Below are 22064 nucleotides of genomic sequence, written 5' to 3'. Positions count from 1 at the left end.
AGCATGCCTCTTCCCTCCTTTGTTTCCCATCCATCTGTCCATCTGTCCTTTTCCTTTCCTTTTTTATATGACTCTGGAAGTTCAGATACACTGTCTATCATTGAATATGAGGTAAGCAAAGGATGCCTGTGATCTCAGTACAGAGTACACAGTTCCAGGGTGGAGTTCCTTTCTCCCACTAAAAGAATCATTTATTTTTGACGTAGTTGACATTTGTAGTATGAGAGAAAGTAGCACTGTCTCTTTTTTGCCCACGGATAGCACTCTACCACTTTGAGCCACAGCGCCACTTCCAGTTTTCTGATAGTTTCAGATAAGAGTCTCACAGACTTTCCTGTCTGGTCTGGCTTTGAACTGTGATCCTTAGATCTCCGCTTCCTAACTTTAGGATTATAGGTATGAGCCATGAATGCTTACCTATCACTGTGATTTTTTTCCCATACACGTACATAACCCACTTGGGACAGATTCCCCTGCTTCACCAGATTCTTGTCTTTGTCTTCCTCCTTCATTCTGTGCGGGGTTCTTTGGCACATAGGGTGTAGGTGCCCAACTGAGCAGGTGTGAGAAGGCCCTGAAGGCTTCTGTGAGGCCCTTGGTGACCAGCAGGGCCTTAGCCTTTGAGGAGGCAGAGAGAACCTGTCTTCCCATTCAGTAAACAGTAGTTTGTGAGGGACCTGCAAAGCACTGAGCTTTCCACTTGGGATCAAAGATGGCTGAGTGCCAATAAGGAGGGTCCCATGGGAAGGCTGTTGTAGGTGTTCACAAGAGAGGGCAATGATGACTGAGAACCAGAGCAGGACGGGAGATGGTGGTTACAGGAGATGGACTGACGAGATGTTTTGGTCATGGGTCCAGGTGAGTGCCAGTGAATGGCTAGGGTGAACCCATAGGTTTCTGTTTTGGGGACACTCAGGCAGACAGAGATGGCCTCTTCAAGATTGGTGACATGGGGGAGAGAAGCACTGGCAGTGGCAGGAAGAGATGTCCAACTCAGGTGTGGACACGAGGACTTTGAAATGCACTGAGGACAGGGGGTTACACATTTTTCTAGATGGTTGGTTGCAGGGGTGAGCATTAAGGGTAGAGCTTTGTCCAAGAAGTCTGTCTGGTTGGTTATCTTAGTTGATAGTGTGGATGGGGGAAAACATTGGGTGTTTAGAGGGAGGAGGATTGCTTGGAATCTGAGATGGCTGAGGAGCCAGAAAAGCCTGTGGCTAGGAAGGTTCCATGTTAGAGGTTTGTGGCACTGGTTTTTGAGAAGATGCTCTTGCGACACCCTTCTTTCTGGACTCTGATGATTCCCACTTGTTTTCTTCCTTTTTTTCTGCGACAGTCTTCACTATGTACATTGCCTTGGCCTCATATTCTTCAAGCTGGTCCAGGGATGGCAGTGATTAGGCTGGGAGTTTGGCAGCAGTGAATGACATGGGTCCTGATTTTTCTGTATTTATCTGCCCTCTTCTACCCAGGGAATGCCATCCAGGCCTTTGGCAATGGCACAGATGTGAATGTGTCCCCCAAAAGTCCCTCATCACAGGCTACTCAGTCCCCTCGGGTGGAGAAGACTCCTTCTTTGCCAGATGACCTCAGTGACAGCACCAGCCTGGGGACCAGTGTCATCACCACCTGCACATCTATCCAGGTGAGAACTATGGTTCTGAAGCATAAGAAGTGGAAAGGCACCATGTGACAGTGTGAGAAACCGTAAACCAGGACCCAGAGAGAGCACTGTTGGTCCTTCCCTTAGCTCAGGGTCTCAAGAGGCAGGGAGGAGCTAGTAGTGTTTGCTTCTCACATGTTCGTTCATTTAGGCATCCAGCTTCCATGTACGAACCACCTGTTACTCCGCAGTGATGTACTAGACACTGGGAATGGGGCACGAGAGACATGTAGTGATTGTCATTTATCAGCCATCTGCCAATTAGAAGGAGTCATGTTAGTAGATTCTTTACCCATCTAATTGAACTCTCACTTAATGAGACATTGGTATTTTTGTTTCACACGCAGGAAACTGACCTGGGGGCTTGTTTGGCATGCCCAGGATCACAGCTGACTGGTGGTGGAATATGATTCCAGTCCTGTGCTTGGTCCGAATGTTGCTCCCTCCCTCCCTCCCTCCCTCCCTCCCTCCCTCCCTCCCTCCCTCCCTTCCTTTCTCATTCCCTTCCTCTGTTTCCCTCCCTTCTGTCATCTATCCACCCATCTATTCATTCACTGAGTGTTAGAGCCCCAGTGCCAGGTATTCCTTGAAATGTGAAGGGTACATTGGTACCCCGAGGTTAGCTAGGTCCTAGGTTTTATGGTCCTTATTGTCTTGTTCAGGTTCAAATGCTGAGATAAGCATCTGATACAGACTGGTCTGCACAGGTGCAGGAAAGATTTTGGCATTAGATGCCATGCCGGAGACTTGCCACGGGCCTTGGGGTGGCTGTTGTGGGAAGTTCACCATACTTTCCCTGTCTGCTTGGTGTTTTCTCCGAGTTGTGTGGGTAGGAGTTTCTTAAGCCTTTTCTTTTGGGCTGGAGGAGTCAAGGGAAGGAGCAGGAAACTGCTCTGAGCTCTCATATCACGTTCTGGTACAGGGCCACTGGCTGAACTGGGGGCATCTTATTAACAGTGAGATGTACGGACGCACTGCCTGCAGTGTTATCCCTGGTGCAGCTCTGAACTTTTCACAATGAACAAGGAGTGCTTAGATATGTGGGAACTTTGCTGTGCATCTCATTTCATTGAGTTAGTTTTGGGAGGTACCTTTGTTTAACCCTGTCTTACAGTGGAGGGAACAGCTCAAAAGACATGCCCTGGGACACTGGCAGAATTGGGCCCTAAGCTTCTTGTTCTATTTGAGGGTTACCTTGGTGCTGTCTTTTGGACACCAAGGGATATATGATTCTGTGGTCTAGAAAATGGAAATGTAGGCTGGGACACTGCAGCTAGAATCTATAACTAGATTTGTAGCACTTGGGAAGATTGTCCCAGGCAGAGGATGGCTCGTGGATTCCAACAGTGTTGCTGCTTAGCCCTGGGGTCTGCTGATACCAGTGTTCTTAGGTTCAAAGCTCTTCCTTTTGTTTTCCCTGTGTAATGCTTGCTAAACTCTTTCCTCCCCCCTGCACTGAGAGGAGCCTGTTGGACTTGCTCCCACTAGGGAAGAAATCCAGGCCTGGGTCCGGTGCCTCAGAGAGCAACAGTATTCAGATCTGATTTCTACATACCTAGCTGAGCTGGGAAAAGAGACACATGGCTGGGGGTGTTGGGTAGGTGGACCTGAGGGTAGAACTCCGCTGAATCAGTCCTATCTAGGTCTGTTGAGGGGTTCAGGGTTGCTTCAAAACCAGCATCCATGGTCCCAGAGTGTTGTTCTGCCCCACCTCAGAAGCCAGTTGGATTTTTTGCTTTCTTAAAATCTTATGCTATATTTTTTGAAGCAGATAAAAATAATTTTATGCAGAGCTCTAGTATGTAAAATGAACAAAAACAAAGCCGTTTGAATGGAGTGCTATCTGCCTGTAGATTGCATACCGACTTGTACCTAGCAACCACTGTGCAGGTGAGGATACAGGGAGAAAACCCTGATACACCTGGTAGCTAGAATAGAAAATGGTACCATGTGTGAGTGATGGAGGAGTGACAAAGGGGCAGGAGGGCAGGTAGAAATAGTGACCAGGACTCTAAGGTGGTGTGGATGTGTTCTGCTCTCTGCAGTGGCGTGATTAGAGTAATGACACATCTGAGAAGTAGAATTTAGTCCTTGGAGCATGTGGCTTTCTTTTTAAATTTGTTATTTTTATTGTCTGGGTAATATATAAAGGGTTGCAGTTCCATTCGCCAGGTAGTAGGTGCATTACTACTCACACATTGATACCTTCTCACGTTTTTGTCCCTGTTGACATGTGGCTTTCTGCAGAAAAGCAGTTGGTGGGTTGCCTGGGTCCTAGCTTGGCATCTGAGAAACACTGATATTGTGGTGGCGAATGGGGTCCCCCTGGCCTGGTTCCATTCCTACTGTCTGAATAATCAGCACAATCCCCTCTCTGCCATCGGCAGGGACTCTATTCTTGGCCAGAGTCTCTGGGTGACATCTGGGCTGTATTTAGCTGACCAGATGCCTCGGGTGGTAAATTGTCTATGGTATCTAAGGGATTATTGATACTTCTGGCTAAGATCTGTGAGTTAGACATAATTTCTTGGGCTTCCCAGTTATGTCTGATAGCCAGAGTTGCCCAACAAATGCTTTAGGAGCTAACCATTCTAGGATGGAAGCGTCATGTCCCCAGTTGGTTCCCATAGGGTTGGATCTATGCATACCCTAAGTCCTGCCTCCAAGTGGTTATGCCAGGTCAGAGAATCCTGAGTGATCACCCAGGCAGCCTTTCTTTTTACTCCTCACCTTGTCGACAGAGTACTCAAGAACTATACATCTGTTTGGGATGAAAATAGCCAGGTACAGTTGCTAGAGGTCTACTTAATAAGCACCAGTGGCAGACATCACTAATCAATCCCAGCTTCCCTCCGCCCTCAGCCTCTCAAGCTCAAATGAGGTCTCATGATTTTTTTCCCCTACATATCCTTCCAGCAGCAATGGCAAGTAATGAGCTGGCACCCGGATGCCGTTTCTGATCCATGGCATTCATTCATTTACTCATTCTCGCGTGCATGCATCTAGTACAACATTAATTGAGTTGCTGTTAGGAGCCAAACACTGTTCAGTGCAAGGCAAAAAAGACATGGTTCTTGCCTCTGAAGAGCTCTGAGTGGTAGACAGACATGTGGATGAGTGGCGACTACAGATGCTACAAACTCCTGAGCAGAGTTGAAAACTTGATTCTCCATGAGTCCAGAGAGGCCAGAATCTAATCACAGAGGGCTTCAGAAAGGACAGGGTTGTACAATGCTACTCGGGACTCCTACATAACCTGTGTGTAACAGCGCCAGCAGTGGTTGGCAGGTTCTTACTTGAGTCCCTGGGACAAAGCCTGGCTTCCCCAGTGCCTGGTGATGTGGCCTCACATGTGCCTTCTCTCCACAGGAGCAAGGGCTGAAGGTGAACAACTCCAAAGAGTTGAGCATGTGCTTCACAGAGGTGAGTAGGGGCAGATCAGGGGGGTGGGTGCAGGAAACTTGTCCCCAGGGGACCTTGAATCTCATTGCACAGGTTGGGCCAGCTGAGCTTCCTGAGTGGATGTCCCCTCTATCGCAGTAGGCATGGGGGAATGCAAAGGCTGAAGCCAGACCCATGGTTGCCTCGTGTGGGAAGAGAAGTGGCTGCTCTGATCAGAGGGCCTTCTCCACTTTCCTTACTTACTCAGACAAACATATTGAGTACCTGCTTAGTACTGATTCCACCATGTTTACAGTGGACAGAGATGGGAGAAAAAGATACAGTCCCTGCACAGGAAATGTGTGCATGGCTTACAGATCCAACACGGTAAGGTAGGTGACAGGAAAAGGCAGTTTAAGATTCTTCAGGAGTGGCAATCTTATTCAGATGTGTAGGAGGCCTTCACAGAGGAGGAGGCTCCGAACAACTTCAGACAGAAGGAGGATGTGGCCTTTTCTCTTCCCTTCTCAAGGAGTTTGAGGACCTTGGGGTTTCCTTTCCTTAAGACATAGCCTCAGTCCTGCTTCAGGAAGGAGCAGTCTGTGTGATGGAGACAAGTGTCCAGGTGTTCCAGGAAAACAACAACCTCCCCCCCAAAAAAAAACAACCCACAAAACTACGAGCGTCACCTTTGCTCCTGGCCTGCCCAGAACTTTGGAAGCCATGACTGGGCCCTCAGAGTGCTAGGAAGGGTCTTGGGGTGATCAGAGGCAGCAAGGGATGGGTTCATTGTGCTTTTCTTGGCCTGATCCTACTGACAGCTTTTATTTTTTCCTGTTTTGTTGTTATTCTGTGTCTGTCTCTCCTTCTGCTGTGGACTCAGCTCACGACAAATATCATGCCGGGGAGTAAAAAGGTGGTGAAACCTAACTCAGGCCTTAGTGGAGCCAGACCATGGCCTGCCTCGACTGTGCTCCTGCTCCTGATGCTGACGATGGTCTTGTAGGCTGTGGGAGTCATGGCACAAGATTTCTACAATCTCCACAGATGACAAGATGGAAACAAACCCACACCTCCCCATACAACCCCCTTTGCAAAAAAAAAAAGAAACAAAAAGAAAAAAAAAAAGAAAAAAGGTTCTTTCCCCCACCTTGTCTCTGAACCTGTCTCCTCCCAGGTTTCTTCTCTGGAGAAGTTTTTCTAAACCAAACAGACAAGATGGAGGGCAGCCTGAGAGCCAGCCCTGAGGTCCCTGTGCAAGGGACACCCAGTGCTGATGAGGGAACAAGGCTGTGGAAATTCCCTTGTTTTTTTCTGTGGACCCTTCTGAAGCAAGAGGCCAAGACAAGACCCCTGCCAAGATGGCACTTGCACCATGCCTAGTGTAGGCTGGGTACAAGAAAACCGAAGCTGCTGTGGGGATGCCTGCTCTCGGGGCCTGTTGGGGGCCTAGCAGAGGTCACTGATTATCTTGGAAGCAGGGCTGGTTTGGGGGTTCTAGCCTGGCCATGCCAGCCTTTCCTTTTGGCTTCAGAGATGATAATGTAGCCTCCCTCTGCCCTCAGATGTCTGGGTGAGTCTATGTCTGGTGTGGGAAGCTCCACAACTAGGCTGAGCCCCTGGACCAGACTGTGGTGTGGAGGGGACTAGGATAGCTCCAGGAGGGCCTGGGAGCTCAGCCTAGCTGGGAGAATGTCCACAGGGAGTGCACAAGCCTTGGACGCTAGCTCCAAGATGTGCCTCTCTCCCTGATGGCAGGAATTTCGAAGTCAAAGAGAAATGATGATTTGTTGATTTTTTTGTTGTTGTTGTTGTTTCTTGTGGGTCCATTTGGCGGCTCTCCCTTTGGGGAGAGGAGCCATTGAGAGGGTGGAGGCGACCACAGTTGGATGTGTGGCAAATGACATTCTTTGATCTCTCGGAGCTCAATCCTTTCTTCTCTCCTTTCTTCATTTCCACTTTCTCTTTCCTCATTTCCAGGACAATGTCAGCTGTCTGTACATATGAAACTCCTTTCTCAATGGATGTGTATATACACATCTGTATACATATATCCTGTGCTTTTCTCTTTCCTTTTTTTTAAGAAACAAAACTATGGAAATAATACCCTACAGATGAGCGAAAATGTATTATTGTAAAGTTTATTTTTTTTAATAATGTTGTCTATAATGGGAACAAAGGAAACAGAATCCCATGAGCGAGCCCTGCTCCAGTTGGGCTGACGGAGCTGTGGCCAGGAACTCTGATTCACATTCATGCTTAACCAGGCTCCAATAAATGTACTAGGAAGAGACTTGCCTTCTGCCTCACTCTCGTGTGCCTTTGTTAGGTTTGTTCATGACACCAATGGGTGCTTACCAGGAGCTTCTGTTGGTGTGTGTGTGTGTGTGTGTGTGTGTGTGTGTGTGTGTGTATGCATGTATCTTGCCCATATATTTCAATGTGTCTGATGGTTGTAGCTCCCTCCTCCAGGAGACACACTGACTGATATGCCTGTTACTTGGACATTGGGAGAGAATAAAGGTACAGTGGTTGGGGGTATGGAAGGGTAGAGGGAGAGCCAGCCTGGCATCTTGCCTTGGGTATGGTTTTGTTCTTGGCCTGGGAGGCCAGCTCATCTAACCTATAGAGTGGAGTGGGGGCCCTGTGAGACTCTAGGTCTATGTGAGGTGTGTGATTAGAAGGGCAGGAACTTATTATTCAACTTGCTTTCCACCACAGCAGGAAGCCAACTGTGAACGTTTTGGGTTTGCAGACAAAAAGAACAAACATTTTTTTGTCTCTCTTCGCTCTTGTCTTCCATCTCTCTCATGTGCCACCCAGCACCCTACCCAGGTACTGGGACCACCACTTCTCCATGGCATAGCTGTGGGCAGAGTGTGTATGTGTTGAGCTGTATGAGCATGTGTTTGCATGGATGTGTGCAGGCAGCGAGAGGGAGAAGAGAGGGCTGGCCCATGCTCCCAGACCCGCACATCATCCTGTCCTGTCACCATCACATGACCAGATGTCACTTTTCAGCCTCTTGACCATGGTTCTGCTCAAATGGCTTAGGTTTCCTAAACATCTGTTCAGGTGGTGACACTGGTGTGCTGTGTTCTGACCTTTGCCTGGAGGGAGGTTAGGAGCAGCCATCTTTCCTCCAGCTACTGTTGCTTCACTGTGGCCAGAGACAGGCATGGCATCCACTGTGCACGCCATGGTCCTTGAAAATAGCAAAGACTGGTTAGGTTAAACATGACTTACTGGAAAGCTCTGGGAGAAGGTAGCTTCAGAACTGGTAGGACAACTTGGGAGACAGGGCCAGACGACTTGCGAGACAGAAAGGATGTTTGAAGGACTTAAAGGAAGAAGCATCTACAGGGTCAGTGTGCTGCTGCTTCTGTGTCAGATGGCTGGTCTTATGCCCATCCCCTGCCATTGTTGGGCGGGAGAGAAGGAAGTTATGTCATTACTAGTATTACTTCTGAGAAGTAAGCCCTTGGGCTATGCATGAGGGGAGATAAGGTATCTCATAAGGCATTTAAAAAATTATTTTCGGGGTACTGTATAGAGGGGTTACAGTTCCATTCATCAGGTAGTGGGTGTGTTACTTCTCACACGTTGATACCCTTCTCATGTTTTCATCCCCATTTCCCTCCTCACACCCCTCCCAATCATCTTGTTTCTCCCCCTTTCCCTGTTTTAAATACACACACACCCACACACACGCACACACACACCCACACACACGCACACACACGCACACACACACACACATGCACACACACACTATGCCAGGTAACAAAGTGAGACACAGTAACAATATGAGATTAACCATAAGGGCAAAAAAAAGAAGAGAAATAACATAATACATTAAGAAAAACAATCACAAAGATTAACCTCTTGTTTCAGTATCCTGGAGTTCATTTCATTTAGTTACATCCTATTTGATCTTATGTGCATTTTGGGTAGCTTTATTTCCCTCTGTCCATATAAGCATGTGGCTAAGTGTCTGACATTTTACCACCAAATATAAAGTTGAGGAGAGTTACATGTTAATGTCAGTTGTTTAAATGATGTGAATGACTTAGTAACATTAATTAGTGCCCTTGGGTGTAGCTATTGAGATTGAGGCTGGGGGAAAGGCAAGGGCAGAGAAACTGGGAAGGACTTGGAGCAGAGGGAGAGATTCTGAGTTGGAGTTATTTTGGGAAAGTGCAGCCACATGCAGTATAGTTCCCTGTGCACTTGTCTCACTCAGGCATGTGTGTGGAGTTAGCTTTCTTTGCTGTGAGCCCCAGGACACTCCTAATCTGGGGCATGCATCTGTGTGCAAGGTAGTGTCAGCCTAAGCCCTCAGTGGCAGGGTCTTAATAGATCTGAAACTACCCAGAAGAATTTCTGCCATTGTTGGGGGAAACTTCTGGCTTGTACAGTAATGCTCAGCTGACAGCCCAGACATCAACTTTCCACAAGATTGTTGCCTTCCAGTCATTTTTTTTTCTTCATGCAGCCAGGGCTGCCTGGGTTAGGACAAAAGTCTCAAGGAAGCCTGCTGTGGGGCATTTGGGGAGCTCCCTCAGGAGCTCTGGGTGCTGGACATTAAGTGAGTAAAGTTGCTGGTCCTATGATGAACTGGCAATGGTCCTCATAGCCAAGCTTATGCCTAATTCATGACCAGCCATAAAAGCATCATCTTAGTTCCCAGAGCCCCTGCCCTGCTTTTTAAAGGTTTTATTAACATTGATTTTTACATCATATTTCAAATGTCATGTTTAACAAACAAATATTCAAGAAGGGATTCTCTATATACAATCACTGGCACATAGGTTTTAGAACACAATTAAAATTAAGCTGAGAGTTTGTATGTCATAGATACATATCTATCTATATAACATGTCTATATAGAGTGTGTATCCCATCATATATACCTTACCCCACTTTGTAACACACATGGCAACACGGGTTTCCCAGTATGGAGCCAAATCTTGAGCTTTTATTTGGCCCTTTCAGGAAATAAACCCCGCCGGGGATCCACATGCCCAGGCTGGGTTCTGCTCTTTCCATCAGACCTTCTGGATGCCAGCCAGCTAGGAGCCTTCCAGGTAGCCATGTTGCCATCTCTCGATTTCCCACTATGCCTCCACTGCTCACTGAGATACCCACCTAGGAGGCCTGCTTCTGCTGCCCAGCGCTGAACTCGCTGAGCCCTGAAGCTCAGCATCTGATTGGCTACCGACTATGCTTTGACTTCTCCCACACCAAATGTGTATATACATATAAATGGTATGCATATATATTTAACCAGATATGGTTCTATATAAATAAAAATATATATCCAAGATTTAATCCTTACCATGTACTGGAGGCTATTCTGAAATAGTGTGACTTTTAAGTCATTGAATCTCCTCTGGAACTTTGAGGTTGACGATTCCCATTCTACAGACAAGCAGACTGAGGTGGAGAGGCTCCTGTTTTGTCTAAGATACTTCAGAGGGTCAGGAGAAATGCTTAGATGTGAATCTAAGTGTGTAGCTCAGGAGTCCTGAACCGAGCTGCCAACTGGGCATCCTGCCCCTGCTGGCCTAGGGCTGCTTGGATGGAGGCAGCCACTTCCCTGACTCATGACTTTCTAACATGGTCAGAATGTGCACGGTCCAGGGCAACAGACCAGTAGATGGAGGAATGAGTGTGCTTGTGGGGTCCTATAGAGGACTTCCCAAAATCAGGGACTTAGAAATGAGAGGAGGAGGAGGAGGACGAGGAGGACGAAGAGGAGGAGAAGGAGGAGGATGCTCAATGACATGAGCTCCCAGCAGCTAGCCATTTTGGTGAGCAGGGGATAGAGGTAGACATTCACTTCAGTGATAAGGACTTTGTTCTCAAATGGTTTTGTCTGAAAAATGGATCTTCTAGAGAAGGGATTGACAAGCTGGGATTCTTCTCCCCTGGCTTTGGATGGTTCTTGCCTTTGCCTACCCGCTCTGCCCCATCCCATGGCTAAGAGACAAGAGAATGAAATGGGGACCTGATTTGAATTCCATATCTGGCCCTGGCCAGCTGGGAGACCAAATCCAGACTAATGTCAAGTTTTCTCAAGTGTAAAATGTCAATTTCAGTCCTTCCTTATAGAAATAGTGTCAGGATTAGATGAGATATTGTGCATATCCAATATACGGTGAGTTATCGGCCGTACACGACTTTCCTCATTGGACCACTACCCCAGGCCTCCACCGGCTGGGCTCCTACTTTTGGGGGTGATCCTTCCATGTCTCCTTTCTCTTCCTTTGTGCCTAAGAAGCTTTCCTGGATTCCCTGGGGTAGACAAGAGCATGACCATCATCAGGCCCCTGGGCTTTCTTCTCAGTGGTGTTGCCAAGTGGAGCTACAAGAGCAGTCTGAGTGGGGAGAGAGAAAGGCCAACATCCTTGTATTATTTGTAAATCAGAGTTGATTTGGTCAGTGAGCCACCAGGGATGGTGGCCACAGAACATCCAAATGTCATGCTCTCTGGAGTCCCTCAGGTTGGCTGCCCCTCTTCAAGCGTGAGGGCAGAGGATGTCCCACCAGAGCAAGCACCTCGGCTCATCATTGAGCACGGATTAGTCATGGAGCTGAGCTGTGGAATGTCAGTGCCTGTGGGAGGCTCAATAGAGTACGGTTCCTGATTAGGCCCAAGGCAAGAACAGAAAAGGCTTTGCTGCCATTAGGCATCTCAGGAGCTTCTTGAAGAGAGAAGTCCCTGGGCCCATATTTGGGGACTTGTTGAGTTATACTTGCTTTCTGAGCAGAGGTATCTTTCCATCAAAAAATCTGACAAGGAGTTGAGGATCTGAAGACAAAACAAAGGTATTTTCTTTCCTTAAGGAATCTAGGATATGCTAGAAGAAGTCAGGGGACCCAAGGTCAAATCCTGGCTCTCCCATTCACCCACTAGTGACATTAGCTAAGTTGCTGAATTCCTTTAAACCCTAGAAAGGTTGCTTTAGGTGAGGGATCAAATGAAAGGCCAGAAAGGAAATACAATGGGTTCTATAAACCAGTCCATCTCATATGTAACTACCAGCTCTTCAATCTCAAAAGATATACAGGCTGGCCAGGAGTTTGACCTAGTGGTAGAGTGCTTGCCTAGCATGCATGAAGACCTGGGTTTGAGTCCTTGGTACCATATACATAGAAAAAGCCAGAAGTGGTACTGGCTCAAATGGTGGAGCTCTAGCCGTGAGAAAGCCTTAGAACAGTGCTCAGGCCCTGAGATCACACCCCAGGACTGGCCAAAAACAAATATCACAGGCAATTAGTTCAGGACTAGTCCAGGTGGTGTGCCAATACAACTTTATTTACAGAAACAAGCACAGGCTCAATTTGGACCATTGGCTGTAGTTTGCCAGTTTCTCTAATGCAGAGTGTAAGCTGTCCATCCCTGGGACTGAAATGGGTCTAAAGGTGGAGGAAGAAAGAGGGAGGGAAGGTTCAGTCTTCATGAAAAGGGCTATGAGCTCAAGGATGAGCTGGTGGTAGAGAAAGCTGGCAAGAGCAGCTCTCTATTGAGACAGAGTGCAGGGACAAGTCACCTGTAGGCCAGACCCACCCAGATGTAGGCTGGAGTGTTGGGATTGCAAGACAAATAGGCCTGAGATGCACTCACACTCCTCATCATCTGTGTACCTGCCCTGGTCCCCAGGAGGGCATCATTCTCAATTTGCATAGAGGCTCCTGTGTATGATGGCAGAGGACCCGTGGCCAGCAGCACAAGGAGCTGCCTCTGGTACAGTTGATGAACCTGCACCTCACTCTCTGACTTGGTCTTCCTCATTCAAGAAAGCATACTGGAGGAAGCTATCCCTGGGTTACATGGGGTCATGATAGGCTCTAGCTTGGCATCTCTTCCCAGGGGAGAACTCGTTTAAGTCTCTCTCTTGCCCTGGTAACCATCCAGTAGTCAGAGGTTATAGACTAGTGCCTGCCCGATGCCCACCCAGGAAAAAAACTAATTTACCTCAAACAGCTCTGCTGAGGGAGTCATAAGCTCCATGAATATGGGAGATCCTACAGCCAGAAGGAAGCTTCCTTTCATTAGACCCATGAAGGGACACTGCCACCCTCTCTTTTCCTTTCTCACCAGACACAAGAGGCTGACAATTTATGGGAAAGCCTTTGACTTTACCTTATTCCATTTGAAAACCAGAGTCTGCCTGGGTTGGCCAAACACATCCTTGTGAGACGACACCCCTTGAATGAGCCCACCCTTGGCTTTTGTCCTCCATAGAAGACGAAAGATGGAAGGGTTATTTTATTATTTTGTTTGATTTTGGTGCTAGTATTGGAGCTTGAACTCAGGATCTCATGCTTTTGCTTGGCTCATGGCTAGGGCGCTGTCACTTGAGCCACACCTCCACTTTTGGTCATTTACTGCTAATTGGAGATAAAAGTCTTGGGGATTTGTCTGCTTGGGCTGAATGCAAACCTGATTCTTAGATCTCAGGCTCCTGAGTAAGTTAGGACCATAGGTGAGAGCTCACCGACACAGGTCTTGGGAAGGCATATGTTAGAGTTCTAGTTACCTGGTATTACTCAACTCTTGTTTTGTTAGAAAGCTGGTGGAAAGTAGAATCAGTATTCAGTGCTCCTTCAGGGCTGTGCATTTGTATTTGAGGCACATCTCACTCTGCATGCCTGGGGGAAGTGGAGGTTACTGAACCAAGTGGAGGACACTTAACCATGTTGACAATGACAAGTGGTCCAGGTGATGCTACTAACTCAATGCTTCAGATTTCTCTTTTGTATCTCACTGTGGAGTACCAGGCTAGCTTTGAGAGGATGGGCCTGGAGACATCCAGGGCAAGTCTGAGGAGTGTTTGTTCATGCAAATGGAGTGTGGGGCGCTCTGATGTGGGTTTGAGTTTGGGACTGAGTTAGCCCTGAGAACCTCATGCCTCCTTAGGCTTCAGCTGGCAGGCTTGGGAGGACACCCAGCTGAGGATGGATGTGTACCAGGCCCCAGTCAGAGAGCAGTCCTCACCTCTTCTGAATGCCTCCTAGAGAGCTCTGCCTGTGCCCAGTGCCTGAACATTTCCCTGGGGACCCTGGCATCTGTGACTTCAGAACAGATTTGAAGGGGAAGAAAGCAGTTCTAAGCTTCCAAATTCAGAACTGCACTCTTGCTAGACAAGTGCTATACCACTTGAGCCGTGCCCTCAACACTTTTACGCTTCAGTCATTTTCAGATTAGGTCTCACTTTTACTCAGGGCCAGCTTCATTCCCCAATAATCCTACCCAGTGTAGGTGGAAACACAGTTCTGTATCTCCCTGTCCAGCTCATTTGTTAAAACGGGAATCTCACCGTTTCTTTTATTTTTTTCCTCTTTTGCTTGACTGCCTTCAAAACTTCAATCTTTTCAATCTCTGCTTCCTGAATAGCTAGGATTACAGATGTGGAACTGGTCCAGAATGGGTTTAATAGAGGTAGGACACAACCCAGGAAGGGATGAGAGAGCTGTCCCCTCTGCAATCAACATAGTTGATAGATCAGTTTCTAGGAATGACTTGAACAGGACTCTGTCCCAGGGCCTCCTTCAGGCTCTGTTTACCTCTGTTGGAAATCTCACTCCTATCCCTTGAGGACAGTTCTCCCAGGTCCCTTCTTCTTGCTCCTGTCTGCGCCATAGTCACTGTTTGACAACAGATACCAAATAGTTACAAACCCAGTGTGGGACTCAGAGAACTATGTGCCTGCAGATCAGATCACCCCTAGTTCCTGGTAGAAATTTAGCTTACACAGACTTGTTTCTGAATTGGTTTCTTCCCAGAATTCCTGCTTCCCTGTTTTTCCTTTAGAATCTTTTCTGCGTGGTTGCTTTCCTGCCTTCCACCTTTGGGTGTAGGTTGCGCTGTCTTCTTAGGCACTGGAGGAAGAGTCATTTTTGTTTTCAAGTCTCTGTTTCAGTTTAGGATTGTTCTTTTTCTCAGCTGGCTGGGGAATAAGACACCCAAAGTCCCTGACGAAGCTGCTTTGAGCTCTGGTCAGCCCAGCCCCTTGTCCGGTCCATTCACCTCTACTGGGAATGGAGCCAAGCACAGAGCCCTACCATGCACATATCATCCTGGTAGCCAACTCACTCTACCCATGTCATTTGCCCCCACGTTGCTGTGTTTCCCCCCTAGTATTGAACCTCTTTAAGTTTTACTGTGTAATTTTTATATCTCTCTATCTGTCTAGGGCAAAACTCCTCTCAGTTTGGTTGAGAAGCTTGAAGGGAGGTTCATCTAAATGAATAAAAACATCTGAATTATACAATTTTGCTTAAGGAAAGAGATGTTGCATAATCTCTTTGAGGTGAGATGGAGCCCCCATAATGGTCTGTGAGGCCCCTGGAGATCTGGGCCTCTTGACCTCTCTGACCTTTTCTCCTTGCTCCAGCCAAGGTGGTCTGGTCCCTGTGCACCTGAGGACATTCACCTCTTGGCCTTTTCAGGGGCTGAGCAATGTCAGGACAATCTTCTACTCTTCCTTGCAGTAAGTCCCCTTAGCTCCTATAGGTCTTTTCTCAATGTCAGCTATTTAAAGAGACCGTCCCTGTATACCATGCTGTGTTTGCCTCTTATTTAGGACTTCATATTCTCACAGATTAGGCTGGCACACATATGTGTTTATATGCAGTCATATGTTGCTTAATGATGAGGTATATTCTGAGGAGTGAATTGTTAGGCCATTTTGTCATTGTGCAAATGTCATAGAGTGCTTACACAAACCTAAATGATCCAGGTCTCTCCATGTGGCTTTTTTCTTTTTTTTTTGGTTCCAGTATTGGGACTTGAACTGGATTTACAATGTCACTTGGCTGTTTTGCTCATAGCTGCCACTTGAGTCACAACTCCATTTCTGGCTTTTTGCTGATTAATTGGAGGTAATAGTCTTTTTGGTTTGTCTTCTTGGGCTGGCATTGAACAATAAGCCTCAGATCTCAGTCTTTTCAGAGTACCTAGCATTACAGAAATGAGCCACTGGCACCTGATTTTGGCTGCATCCTTGAGCATCCATTTAAACAAACTTCGCCGAATTCTTCTGCAGGCAGTCCACCTTACAATCTAGCTGTCAGCTGAATATCTCCCCTTCTATCCTGAATAACTACTTGTCTTGCTTTACCCAGCCTCTCCTCCTACTTAAAAAGTGATGTGACAGCTCCAGATACTGGGCATCTTATAGTCCTCTTGGAATTCGCCCTGGGAATGTGGGCTTGCTCTGCTCTGTGGCCATTTGTCTTCGTAAATAAACTGGGAAGTCAGCCAGGGGAAAAATCTGCCCAGTGCTGTGCCTGCACTTGGCAACGTTAAGTGGTGCCTTGGAGAGAGGGGAGCAGGTGGGTTTTACTTACTGAAATGGAGCTAATGATAACAGAAGGAGAGCATCAAGTCTCGCTTGTTCAGGTATGGGATTGAGAAAGACCATCAACAGAGGGACAGGAAACTTGTTAGAAATCACCAGGCCATTATCACTGAGATCAAAAGATGCCTCTTGAAATAGGGAGGAAATGGATATCGTCTCAGGAGGACGATCAAATCAAAAGATTCCATGTGCCTTGCAAATAAACATAACTTCAGAGAAAGCTTCTTTTCTGAGAATGGCCTTCTCACCAACCATTTGTGACAGGAGGTAGGGCTTCAACGGCAGGGCCAAGAATCAGTGGTCAAAGGCAAAAGAGAAACAGAATGGCCGAAGGAAATTTCAGTCTTCCCTGTCTTTTTTGAAAGACAAAGGAGAAGAAAGGAAGTGTTCTAAAATTACTGGGAACCATGTCCTTAAAACACACTCGTCTATACTTTGACACTGCTATGCTCTCCCTGAGGATGGGGGAGTTTAAAGCCCCTGCAAAGGGCTCTACATTCTGCAGTGTGAAAGGCCACCCCAGCCAGGTTGAGGGGACCCCAGGGCTTTCATGTTGCTATGCGCCAATCCTACAGTGAGAGGGCAGTGGATATGAATATTCATACCTGTAGAAGGTTCTTATTGGCAAAGCCTAGAGGTGCTGGAATCTACTCCTTTACAATTCTCTGAACTCACACTTGAGTTTCTTTGAGGGAATCTGGTTAATAGATCAAAAAGAAGAGGCCTGAAAGATGCGCAGACCCCCTCCAGCTGGCCCTGCTTCCACTGGCTGCTTCGGGCCTGAGGTGATCCTGAAGGCCTCAACTGGAGCTGTCAAAGGTTGAGAGGAAGCCTCCCCGGCAGACAGTTACTTCTGCCCACCAGCCTGCCTTCCTGAGCCTAGCTGAAAGCCGTCTCCCTCCATAGCCCTGCCATGACATTCTTCCCCGGATGCTTTGCATCTAACGGAGAATTTCACTAAGCCTTTCACTGGGCTCTATTCAACAACATCCTTAATGACTAACACATGAACTCAGCTAAGGAGGAGTGGACAGAGAGAAAGAAGTATCCACAAAGGCAGCTGGGGGAAAGATTGCCCTTGTCCCTCTTTATCTTTCCTGCTCATTGCAGACATAATCACATATAGAGAGGAATTCAGCCATTACCTCCCTTCAGACAGGTCCCGAAAACCCATCTGGATGTACGATCCGTTGCAGAAAAGGTCCCATAAACACACAAATAAAGTCATCATCCTTGATGTTAGACCACTGTGGAACGTATCACGTTTCCTGCTTGCGTTCTGATGCTAGGGAACTCAGTTATGTTTCCTACTCTGGAGCTCTAGTGTGTAGTAAGCATCCTCTCTTCATATATCAGGGCTCCTGGGTAACCCAGGCTTGATCTAAGCAGAACACTGCCCTGTCATCAACACACAATGAGCAGGGCTGCACATATGCACAAATGGATACAAGCACAAATACAACTTTAAGTTTCTTGAGACCAGGGCACCCAGCACTTAGCACTTAGTCTTTGAAATATAAGACAGGCTTAAGCAAGGCTTATTGCATCAAGGGATGTGTGAGTAGTCTGATGGTTAACACGAGCATTTTAGTTCAGGTTTCACATGACTTTCTCCTTTTCTTTCTATTCTTGGGTTTGATCTTTTACAATGAATGCCTGCCTTTTTAAAAATTATAAACACAACTTTTAAAGCTCCAGGGAATGATGAGAAAGTGAAGGGTAAGTAAAAAAGAAATAAATAACTACCTATCTCTTCCATAAAACCTTATTTGCAAACTTCAATCCATTAGCCACTGGGGCTCCAGAGTGTAGATTTTGGGTATATGTCTTTGTCCTGCTTGGCTTCTCAACAGCTGTTAGAACCAGAGCAGGTCCCTCATCTTTCTGACCTTTCATGTCACTGCTTGTAAAATACTTTCATCTGACAGTGGAAGATTTTACAGGGGTGTGTAAATAAAATGAAAACCAGAGTGACTGGCCAGAAAGTTTCAGCACAGCCCCGAGAGTCCTGGCATTCTGATGTGAACAGAAGCTCTAGGGGCCTTGCCTAATATTTTACTTACTCCTGTTACACAACCTTGATGGGTGCTGGGCATCCTGATTCCCAGATCTCAGCACGAACATCTGGATGTTATTGTAGAGAAGGTGCAGATAAGCAATCTGGTAGTTTGACTCCTTGACCAGCTGGTTTGATGCCTGTATTTTACAGGAGGAACTGGGGTCTAAGAAGATGCAGCAGTGAATTGCGAGCCTAGAACTTGTGCCTCTGGACTCAGGAAAGAATGGTTTCCCTTTTTTGTGTGTTTCTGAGCTTGGCTATCTTCAGACACTCTCCAGGAGCATGGATGTTGGCCCGGCACATCAGCCCTTCCAGAAATGGACTGCCCAGCTTGGCTAGTATGGGCTGTAGTGATGGCTGCCATGCAGATGAAGAGCGCTTTGCTTTCAAAGACTCTTCCAGCCATGATTTTATCTCATCCTCACAGGGATGCTCGAAAACAGGCAAGACAGAAGATTTCATCTAAATTCTATGGAGAATCTTGAGGGCCAGAGAGGTTAAGGGATGGGAGGAGGCCTGCCCAGCTGGTCAGCTGGAGAGCTGAGACAACTACAGGCTGTGGGGTCCCCAGGTCAGTGCTCTCTGCCTTGTGCCTTGTGGGAATGTTGGGAGGGACTGCACGGAACAGATACACCATCTCTGAAGTTTAGTGTTGGACTCCAACCTATCCAGTCTGTGGGAGCTGAGGGAGCCTGGCCTTTGGTGGGGCTCCTTTTGCCCTTGGCAGACACAGTCCCATGGTATTCAGGGAAGACTGAGGGCTAACTTTGAAGGCTTGAGTTCATTTCCAGGGCCAGGTTCAAAGCCAAAGGCTCCAACAGGCAGCATTGCAAAGATGTTATTAGTGACACAGTGAGGCAGACAGGGAACGTGCCGCGAGCCTGGGCTCTGAAGTCAGCCTCTGAGGCAGTTCACACGTGCACCTCTCTTCCAAGCAAGCAACAGACACCTGCTCTGATGGCATTCAACAACTTCTGAATGGGAGTTCCAGGAGAAAATGAAAGCCACATTGCAGGGATTTTTAAAGAACACTCTACTTATTCAGTGGTTCTTTATGAAGCCCTCTCTGATTTATAATCCAGGCAGTAAGTCCCTCATTCCACATAGTAGCAGCTCCCTGTTGGCTAGAAGGGACTGCCACTCCTTGCCTAGACAGAGTGACCCCTGGCCCCCTGGACCCATGTGATAAAAGAAGCCTGGGAGATGCTCTTGAGTCAAAGAAGCAGGTAGGGTGTGGGTCCATCCCGTTGGCTCTGGGAATCCCTGTTGGACATGAGACCAGAAGACAGAAACATGCCTTACCCAGAGCATTCCGCTCCAGATCCTGCCTCTTGACTCCCAGGGATCCCAAGATGAAACGCCCTTAAAAGCTCTTGGCTAGGTTGAACCAACTGCCTGGGTTTTCCCTCATTGTATGGGAGCAACTGGACCACAATTTTTCCCACAGCACACTCCTTACAGCTTCCCAGGGGGTGAAGAAGCACTGGGCAGCCTCTCTGGGGGAAGATCCCCAAACTCTGGCCTACCCTCTTTTCCTCCAGATTGACAGCTTGTTCTCCGAAGGCTGTACATTTGAGTCTGATCTAGGGAGCAAAGTCCTTCTGATTCTTGGGTGAATGCAAGCAAGTCTGCATCCTGTTCTACAGAATAACCCAGGCCTGAGGGGTTGCTGCTCCTACTTCTGCTGGGGAGCATTTGTGCTGATTATTTGCTGCTTCTGTTATATAAGTTGGCCTCTGTCAGCGGTTTTCCACTGAGACCTTATGTGAAGTTGGGGTTTGCTGTTCAGCAAACATTTCTGATGAATTCTCTGGAAAGTTTGTGGTACTGTGATTCTACTTCTGCCCCACGGGGCTATGTGTTGCCTGGGTGCAAACCACAATGCAGAAACTTTGTGTTGGGCTCAGGCGCTTTCTGTTACCCAGGAAGTTTCACTCCTGCCAAGGACATGGCACTCCAGAAATCTTCTGAGTCATTTGCAGAAGCAAGGCTCAGCACATCTGACTGGGGCCACAGAGGGAGAGGGGATGACTTATTGGAAAGAGTAGCATATACCAGAAAAAAAAAGCCACCAGAAAATGCCTACCACCTGACTTCAGCCCCGGGACCCTTTTATTAAACATAAATCTCGATCTTGGGACCCCATTACCTAAGCTAAAATCGTATTAGTGGCAAAGATACTAGCTACAATTAATTGAATGCATTTTAGCCATCAGATACTGGGCTGGGGCACTTAACAATACTTATCCTATTTAATTTAACCATATTTAATCTTACTAACAATGCTCTGGGGGAGGTGCGTTTTCTCTCCGTTCCATAATCCAAGAAACTGAGGCTGAGTTCAGTTCTCTCGTCCCAGGCCATCAAGAGCATTTAGTATAAGTTACGGCAGCAGAGGGCAGGGATTTACATCTAGAGTCCTTGCTTATTGATTTGATTGCTTGTTCATTTTTACAAACACATATAGGATGTCTTTTCCATGCCCAGCACTGGAATACGAATGAAGTCTTGCCTTTGAAGATGCTTAGAGTAGAATAGGGAAGACTTTCTTCGATGTAGACAATGTGAGTATAAGGTAAGGAGATGTACATAGCACACAATTCCTTTTTTATATTTTTTATTGTAATTAACAAAAGGGTTACATGATATTTGCCATATAGAAGGTGCATTAATTCACATACATTGATACCCTTTCACATGTCTTGGTACCCATTACCCGCCCCCCACGCCCCTCCCCGTCTTGGTTTTCCCCCTTTCCCTATCAAATTTCAAATAACCAAATGCAAATAAATTCAATATATCAGATAACAAAGTGAGATACTGTAACAATATGAGATACCCAAGGGACAGCAAAGGAGATGAGAGACAACATAGTACATTAAGGACAACAATCATTCGTTATATGGCTTTTGTTTCAATATCCTGGAGGTCCTTTCAATTAGCTTCATACTATATGGCCTTATGTATCAAGGTTTTGCTCTATTTCAGATCTCTGCTAGTAGAACCCAAGGTTTCTACTGATTATGACAAATGAGGGAAACCATTGAGCCTAAGTTCCTTTGAGTCTGGCTTACTTCACTTAATATGATCTTTTCTAAGTCTTCCCATTTCCTAACAAATGGGGCGGTGTCATTCTTTCTAACAGCAGCATAGAATTCCATTGTGTACAAATACCACAACTTGTTGATCCACTCATCAGCTGAGGGACATCTAGGTTGGTTCCATATCTTTGCTATGGTGAATAATGCTGCAATGAACATTGTTGTGCTAGTGGATTTAGTATGCCCTAGATTCTGGATGGTTGGGTAAATGCCAAGTAGTGGAATTGCTGGGTCATAGGGGAGTTCTATGTTTAGCCTTTTGAGGCACTGCCACACTGCTTTCCATAGTGTTTGAAAGAGTTTGCACTCCCACCAACAGTGTAGTAGTGATCCCTCCTGGCCACATCCCCTCCAGCATCTGTTATTATTCGTTTTCCTGATCCTGGCCATTCTAACTGGAGTGAGGTGGAATCTTAGAGTTGTTTTGATTTGCATTTCGTTTATGACCAGAGATGTTGAGCATTTCTTCATGTTTCTATAGGCCATTTTTG

The 22064-nt window shown here is 46.8% G+C and overlaps 1 protein-coding gene across 2 annotated transcripts in view; it reads left to right on the top strand.

The window, feature by feature from the left end:
- Window positions 1-7342, top strand: part of Gfra2 (GDNF family receptor alpha 2) — a 74626-nt gene extending 67284 nt beyond the window's left edge. For both annotated transcript variants that reach the window (XM_090354271.1, XM_090354270.1), the window contains 3 exons: window positions 1473-1645; window positions 5033-5086; window positions 5928-7342. In XM_090354271.1, the coding sequence (XP_090210397.1) occupies window positions 1473-1645; window positions 5033-5086; window positions 5928-6050 (350 nt within the window). In that variant the 3' untranslated portion in view covers window positions 6051-7342. The remainder of the gene's footprint in view (window positions 1-1472; window positions 1646-5032; window positions 5087-5927) is intronic.
- Window positions 7343-22064: the final 14722 nt, after the last annotated feature.

This window comes from Megascapheus bottae, chromosome 20 (assembly GCF_031878675.1).
Source record: "Megascapheus bottae isolate mThoBot1 chromosome 20, mThoBot2.hap1, whole genome shotgun sequence".
NCBI classification, from domain to species: domain Eukaryota; kingdom Metazoa; phylum Chordata; class Mammalia; order Rodentia; family Geomyidae; genus Megascapheus; species Megascapheus bottae.
The sequence above is the reverse complement of the archived record's forward strand: the minus strand, read 5'-3'. Positions and strand labels throughout refer to the sequence as shown.